This window comes from Triticum urartu, chromosome 3A (genome assembly GCF_056163025.1).
Source record: "Triticum urartu cultivar PI428250 chromosome 3A, HENAU_Tu73, whole genome shotgun sequence".
Taxonomy (NCBI): domain Eukaryota; kingdom Viridiplantae; phylum Streptophyta; class Magnoliopsida; order Poales; family Poaceae; genus Triticum; species Triticum urartu.
Window position 1 is genome coordinate 81,291,408 of NC_141875.1, and position 8,268 is coordinate 81,299,675.

An 8,268-nucleotide genomic window follows, 5' to 3' on the forward strand; every position below is an offset into this window, starting at 1 on the left:
GCAAGATCAACCCCAAGTTTGGCCTTCTCAGAATTTAGCACACGAGATACAACAAGAGCATGATCAAGATCTTTCTTTAATTTAGCATGGTCGTCGTTGTGTGCCTCCTCAAGAGCCACACGGTGACCGCGCTCTTCCTCAAGCGCATTAGAGAGATCCGATATCTCATCGGCATAGTCACGACTATGACCCTTCATCTTAGAGATGGTTTCTTCATGAGCCTCGATCATGTCATTGGCTTCACCAAGTTGTTCCAAGAGAGCAACAAAGTGCTTCTTGGATTTACCCTTGAGCTTACTCATAAAAGACTCAAATTCATTTTCCTCCTCATTAGACCCCTCATTTTCATCAATGCAATCCGTTAAAGAAGGATTAGTAATGATGGTAGTCTTGATGTTGGGAGTTACCTTATTGGTGGCTTTAGCCATGAGGCACTTGGCGGTGATGTTCTCACTGGGTGAGTCAAAGAGAGACACCCTTGGAGTTGTCGCAATGGCAACGGAGGCCATGGCAACCCACTCACCGTCTTCATCATCATCACCATCATCCTCATTGTAATCTTCTTGTGCCACCAACCCCTTGGAAGGAGTCTTCTTGGTGAAGTTGCTCTTGGTGGGGAAGGACTTGGCCTTGTCTTTTCTGATGAGCTTGCCACCATTGTCTTCCCTCTTCTCATATGGGCACTCCGCAACAAAGTGGCTCACATTGACACAATTATAGCAAGTCATCACTCGTTGCTTGCCCTTCGCGCCACTTGAGTTGTTCTTGTTGAAGTTGGGCCTCGAGTTCTTCTTGCTCCAAAATTGCCTTGAAGCGAGAGCCATGTGCTCATGATAAGCATATTTTGTATCTTCAGGATTGCTCTCCTCTTCTTCCTCTTCATCCTCTTCTTCCACACTAACCTTGGCCTTCAAAGCAAGGTTGGGCTTCTTAGCTCTCTGAGAACGCAACACCGCATTGTCGGTGGTCTTGTCCAAGATCCTCATTGCCACAAACTCATCCAACACTTCACTTGAGGACAAGGTGTGGAAGTTCGGCCTTTGACGGATGACGGAGGACATGGCCTTGTGGTAAGGCATCATGACCTTGAAGAACTTGCGCTTGATCCAATTGTCATCCGTATCCTTGCTCCCATGATCTCGGAGTAAGACCGCGAGAGTGGTTAACCTCCGGTAAAGCTCACGAGGTTCTTCGTCTTCATTCATTGCAAACTCATCGACTTCACCTTGCACCACTTCATAGTTGGAGCGTTGAATGCTTGCGCTTCCCTTATAAGGGAGACAACATGGTGCCATGCTTCCTTGGCCATGGTGAAAGGTCGGAGATGTGCAAGATCTTCGGATGGAATTGCATCTTGGATGATGAATAGAGCATTCTCGTTGAATTGATGATCCGCGGCTTCTCTAGGGGTGAAGTTGCTTGGGTCATGCGGATAAAAACCTTGCTCAATGATTCTCCAAAGATTAGTATTAACATGATTTAAATGATGTTTAAGGCGATATACCCAAGCGTCAAAATCCTCATTTTTCACAATCTTAGGAGGAGAGCCGACATGATTTAAATGAGTGGAGGGAATATGTCCTCCATAAGTAGGAGGAGGTTCCACATGGGCAAAGATGCCACTACCATTTCTACCACTAGACAAAGGAACTTTCTCACTAGTAGCTTCCTCCTTGTCGGAGTTAGCATCCGTCACCTTGTTGGTGGGATCGACCACTTCCAATGGTGCGGTGGATAAATTGAGACCATCAAGAAAGTTCTTGAGCATGCCTTTGACCTCGGCCGTCATGGAGGTTTTCAATGTGTTCAAAGCCACATTGAACTCTTCACGTGAGACCGAGGTTCCCCCATCGGCCGTAGACGAGGACGGAATCACACCAGGGTGCTCCTCCTCACCGTCTACGGTGTCAACCATACTCTTCGGACGGCAAAGTCCTTAACAAAGAGACGAGGCTCAGATACCAATTGGAAGGATCGATATAGTTGACTAGAGGGGGATGAATAGGCAACTAACAATTTTTAGCTTTTCTTTACCAATTTAAACTTTGCATCAAAGTAGATTGTCTAGATAAGCAACTAGATGAGCAACCTATATGATGCTACAACAAGTACACAAGCAAGCAAGGAATGTAATACAAGATAAGCTTGCACAAGTAAAGGGACGAGATAACCAAGAGTGGAGTTGGTGAAGACGAGGATGTGTTACCGAAGTTCCTTCCGTTTGAGAGGAAGTACGTCTCCGTTGGAGTGGTGTGGAGGCACAATGCTCCCCAAAAAGCCACTAGGGCCACCATATTCTCCTCACACCCTCACACAATGCGAGATGCCGTGATTCCACTATTGGTGCCCTTGAAGGCGGCGACCGAACCTTTACAAACAAGGTTGGGGCAATCTCCACAACTTAATTGGAGGCTCCCAACAACACCACGAAGCTTCACCACAATGGAATATGGCTCCGCGGTGACCTCAACCTAGTAGGGTGCTCAAACACCCAAGAGTAACAAGATCCGCAAGGGATTGGTGGGGGGAATCAAATTTCTCTTGGTGGAAGTGTAGATCGGGGCCTTCTCAACCAATCCCTAGAATATCAACAAGTTTGATTGGCTAGGGAGAGAGATCGGGCGAAAATGAAGCTTAGAGCAACTACCGCTGGCGAGGCAGGAGCTAGACCAGACCTGTAGCGTAGTAGCAGAGAGCGGTAGAACCATTGGCGCGGTACTACCGCAAGGCAGGGATAGTCTAGGCTGGGAAGGCACGGACATATAAAAATACATTCGTGGCTACTTCCGCTGAGTTTTGATCCATGCAAAAATCTGATACGGTACTACCGCAAGCCTGGCATGGTACTACCGCGTAGGGCGCGGATGTAAAAAATTACATCCGCCCCTACTTCCGCTCGTGCTGCTGTGCCTGGCCCGAGGCCACGGTACTACCGCAAGCCTGGAGCGGTACTACCGCGTAGGGCGCGGATGTAAAAAATTACATCCGCCCCTACTTCCGCTCACACAGCTGAGTTAGGCCTGAGGCCACAGTACTACCGCGCCCAAGGAGCGGTACTACCGTGAGCACCTGCGGTACTACCGCGCCCATGGCCGGTACTACCGGAAGGCCCTGCGGTACTACTGCTCCGAAGAGCAGTACTACCGCATGCCCCAGTTCAGCAACACTAGAAGTCCTTTATTTTGCGTAGACACGGAGAAACGGAGGATGCTCCAAGGAGCCAAAGGAAAGGTGGTGCAGAAAGGAACATATGTGTACGTGATGATTCCACCCAAACCTTTCCAAGGCGGACCCCCTCTTAATAGTACGACTTTCCTACGACTCAAATCCACCGGAAAGAAACGTAGAGAAACGCCGTCTTCAATAAGCTCCGAGGGGCACCAAATTCGTCTTGTGCTTAGACATGATATATCTGAAATGCTCAATGCACACGATTAGTCCGCAAAAGCATTATCATCAATCACCAAAACTAATAAGGGATAAATATGCCCTTACACTAGGGTTTATACCCTGATTACAACTCGATGCCTCCACGTAGCTGGGATGGGAGGCTTTATATAGCCATTACAGTCCAAAGCAAAGGTAAAAGAGCTTAAAGTAAATTTACTACATGGAAACAGTAAAAGCGCTAAATGATAATTAAAATCCAGTCGTTGGATGAAGATCCCGCGTCCACCATGTTATCTTCTCGACCATCTGCGTACCGGTTCACCGGAATGACTGGGAGCCGCTGGATCTTCATCAAGCGGTGTAGGACGCGTGCTGGAAGATGAACACCTCACTGAAGACTATCTTAAGAGTGTAAATTCAGTACTGAGCGTGGCAATACCCCCCTCTGAAGCACGGCTTGTCCTCGAGGCGAAAATGAAGGAAAAACTTTCCGGATGGACCCCGAGTCTACCCACGTCGTCTCCTCTACTGGCATATTTACCAATTTAGTCAACCATTGAACTACAGGCACACTGATATCACCCCGCGGCCTCGGATGAGCTTCCTGTCTAAAATGGCTTCAAGCTCCATTCTGATTTGACCTTGCTCACCGACAAGAGGAAGCTGAGGAGTGGGAATGACCTCTAGGCCAATGTGTTGTTTGAGCTGACTCACATGAAACGTGGTCTGCAGTTTACATCCATCTGGGAGCAGCAGTTTGTAAGAACAGTTCCCAATCTTTTTCAGTGTTCTGAAGGGTCCATAAAACTTGGAATGTAGCTTTAAGAGCATGTGAACGCTCAAGGAAGTATGTCTGCAGGGCTGGATTTTAAGTAAACCATTGTGCCCACTGAAAATTCCCTAGTATTTTCTTTTCTGTCAGCAAACTGCTTCCTCCTAGCTTGTGCTTTGAGTAGATTATCCCTGAGCATTTGAGTAGCCATTTATCTGTTTTGCACCGATTCAGCATTGTCCAGGGATATAAATTACGCGTCGCTACAATAGCGCCCCCTGGCCATCTCCACGTGGGCAAAAGGGGTTGGCGTGTTCTGCTCAAAAGAAAAAAGGTTGGCGTGTTTTGTCGATGAAAAAAAATACCAACCGAGAGGCCACTACTTTCCTCGTTTCCCTCGTTCAGAAGAAAGAAAAGAGGAAGATGGATTCACCTCGAGCCCGACGCACCTTTCCTCGAGCCGGATCTGGATTACGCAACCTCTCTTTCCTTTCCTCCCAAAAATCTCTCAGATCGGCTCGCCCGCTCGACCGCCAGGACGATGTCGCTGTCGACGCTGACGCCCGCCAGCGACGGCAGGTTGGATCTGGACGGCGTGCTCGTAGCGCCTCTCACCATCTGCGTGATCGGGGCTGGCAGATTCATCTGCTCCCACCTCTGCAAGCACCTCATGGCCGAGATCCCGGACTCCGTCCTCGCCGTCGACGTCTACTGCTACAAGATCTGCCGCCTCGTCGACCCACCCCCGCTCCACCTCGCCTGCTGCAGCAACTTCCACCGCGTCAATGTCAAGAACGACCCCGGCATGGAGGGCCTCGTCAAGATGGCCGATCTGGTGCGCCCTCCCACCTCCCCTCCTTCCCCGCTCGCTCTTGTCCTATAATGGCGGATTGGTCTGCGAAAAATGGAATGCTAGGGCCGATTTTGCCATATATATTTTTCTGTAAAAAAGAGGAAGTGGGATCAACCCGCAAAGGATTTGGTCGCTGCAGCTGCGGCGGCGAGACTGCCCGTCTTGAACACGGGAGCTCTATCCGGCGTTCAATTCCCTAGCACTACTGCGTATCCTGCCGCCCCTTATGCTTTGCCGCCGCAGCTTGTTCCACCGGTGCTTCAGAGTGCTACAGCTGCTGCAATTCAGAAACTAAGTCAGGCCTGTGCTCCATGATACAGTCTCTAGCAGTAAACTAAGCAAGCTAGCCTATGTGTTACTGGGACTAAGTATTCATATTTACTATCTCTGTGTTTCTTGTTGCCCCAGGAAAAACTACCGGATGAGCTTATAGCACGAGAAGTTGTTATAAATGATGCTGATCCATCTGTACGGCATAAGCTCACGAAACGGCAAACACAGGGCGAGGTAAATCAGTTACAACCAAACAACCCTGATGTACTTGTTCTATTGAAAGTCTGCTGCTACATAGCTTATATTCGCTTTCTGTAGCCAGCATATGAAAAAATGTACTAAAAACATTTGAGGCAGTGGATCCTAACGGCGGAACAGCAGCTATGCTCGAGGTAATCAACCTTACCGAATACTGGCTGTTTTGAATGCAAGGCATCTTTGATAAATTGAGGGTAATGCCAATGCCCTATTTTTGTTTATAGATTGCAGGGAGGCTTTCCAAGCTAGAAAAGAAAAGATGGAGGCCAAGGCGAACAATCATCTTCTGCAGTTGGGATGCAGAAGAGTTTGCGCTGGTATGTTCTTGCTCGCATGCTCTCAGATGCTTTCTTATCCACAAGTGTAAGCTCTAAAGCGTAGAAAAATCCAATGTCTCATATAGGGTCTACGGAATGGACCGAAGAGGACATGGATATGTTTTCTTCAAGAACTGTTGCTTGTCTGAACGTAGAGATGTCAATGTTTGGGCCTGGAAGTCTGACGCTCTGTGCAACCCCACAACTCGATGAATGAATCAAGGAAGCAAGCAGAATGGTATTTTAGCTCTGCACCTAAAGCCTTTATAAGCATAGAATTTAAACTCCATGAGCAGCACTGAGTACATATTAGAGACTGTTCTACATAGATTCCAAATTTATTTATTATTTGATCCTTTCATTTTCATGATTGAAGGTACCCGATCCTGATGATCCATCTCATACCTTGTACGACTACATGATTCGCCAGAATCCTCCGATGGGTATAATGGTGTAATTGTCATATAATTCTGTTGTGGCACAAATGAGCGATCATGAGAGCTTCATTTGATTGAAACATACTGAAGTATTAAGCTCCTATTTTCAGATTGCTAGAGTGGCCGGTGCGGGAACAGACTTTGCAGCTTTGTCCAGCACATTGGAGTCCCTTCACTTGACATCTCTTATGGATTATGTAAGTGAAAACGCTCTTGGTGGCGTATAAGCCTGAAAATCTGTGCCCCCTTTCTATAGCATTGTTCTGATTCATTTAAAAAAACAAAACAGTAGGCTAGCAAACCATATATTTACAGCTCGCCTTATTATTATTCCTCTAGCATCTGCCATAAATATTGTTGCTCTTGCAGTTTCAGAATACCCTGTCTACCACTCTCTGTACGATGATTTTGATTGGATGGAGCGGTTTGGAGACCCTTTGTTCCACGGACATGTAGCATGTACTGAGCGAGCTATCTTTTCAAATTCAGAAAGTTCACTATAGCCCTGACTAACCCATTTACTGGGTACTCATGCAGTGGTGAGCGTCTAGGGTCTGATTGCCTTGAGACTTGCGGATGATGAGATCATTCCCTTCAATTATGTCCCCCTACACATCCGAACTGGAGGTATTTTCTCTTCTGGCAACTGAGATATGTAACCTAGACGCGTAGGGGACAACTGAGTAATCCCCTGATCCAGTTTCATTAAGGAAACTGAAACAGAATCACGATAGACTCGCTTCATATTGATTGGTACACATGTTTTTTTCATGAAATTATCATTAAGTTGGCGTGTAGAAGTAGCTCCAACAATTGACACATGGACTATCTGCTGTCCTCATGACAATAGATGTTGCAAGCACAAAAGTGGGGCCATAACACGAGGTAACGCATGCTGAAAGTCAAAGAGATCAATGACCGATTAACGATGGCGGAGCGAGCCTTCACCAACCAAGAGTCGCCTATGGGGAGACCGTGGTCCAATCATATGATGAGCATCAGAGCTGCAGCCTTGTTGCATAGTACTGTACTTGAACTCCGAAGTTAGTCTGAAACTGAACACAGTGATGGTTTTTCTCCTTGGGCAGATTTATATGTTGTCGGAGCAGGACGACTGGTGGGGTACCAAAGCCTTCCCCGGCATCGTCTCGGCCATCGTGAGCACGCAGAAGCTCAACACGTCGGAATATTGGCGGCTGTTGCAGCATGAGATTTACATGGGTGCAAGGTTCTTATTTGTTATGCAATGGCATATTGTTATTCATGTGTATTATTGACTTGCCAAATTATTGGCCTCCTATAGTATGATCAGATCAATATAAATAGTGTGGCTTCTATTCTTTTAACAGACTCATACGAAGCTATTGTCCAGTGTATATTTTGGTTAGTGGTAACATCTACCTGATGGTTAGATGGCTATTGATTAAAGCAGGGACAATAAAGTCCGTAGACAGCCTATGAGCGCAGAGGAGTATCTCAAGAGGCGCGCCCCTGCCCCTAGTAATGCTTGAAACGGGGCCATCTTCAAGGAGGTATGGAAGCAAGTGTTGCAGCACCACTCATCTAAAGCTAACCAGGAATGCCATTTTTCGGATGTTGAAACCCATGCATTTCAAGTAGGATTCTAAGCATTGGGTCAACATCACCTATGAAAAATGTTGACAAAACTAATTCAAGATGAATTACAGAAGTTGCGAGACAAATTGCAGGACAAAACTGACTCGGTAAGAACTACTAGAATAAATAACACTGAAAAATGCAAGAAGATAAACAGCATCAGCCCCTATGTTGCTGTCAGCTAACTTTCTTTCAATAAACTTGCAAAAGTGAAAAAGAAACTGTCACACTTATCTACAGTCAATCTCTTTTAACTTGAAAGGATACGTTTTGTGCATCGGAAAGAACATATCAGCAGGAACTGTAACTGATATCTCAAGAAACTCATCGAGGTTAGTTGCAACTGTTTCC

General features: G+C 46.6%; 1 protein-coding gene across 1 annotated transcript; it reads left to right on the plus strand.

The window, feature by feature from the left end:
- Window positions 1–4,529: 4,529 nt before the first annotated feature.
- Window positions 4,530–7,646, plus strand: LOC147978689 (UDP-D-apiose/UDP-D-xylose synthase-like). Its single transcript, XM_087546452.1, has 10 exons — window positions 4,530–4,997; window positions 5,424–5,522; window positions 5,607–5,680; window positions 5,771–5,863; window positions 5,950–6,101; window positions 6,240–6,306; window positions 6,411–6,497; window positions 6,670–6,759; window positions 6,838–6,927; window positions 7,151–7,646. Exons 1-3 carry the CDS (start codon window positions 4,704–4,706, stop codon window positions 5,628–5,630), a joined length of 417 nt encoding a protein of 138 aa, XP_087402578.1. The 5' UTR covers window positions 4,530–4,703; the 3' UTR covers window positions 5,631–5,680; window positions 5,771–5,863; window positions 5,950–6,101; window positions 6,240–6,306; window positions 6,411–6,497; window positions 6,670–6,759; window positions 6,838–6,927; window positions 7,151–7,646.
- Window positions 7,647–8,268: the final 622 nt, after the last annotated feature.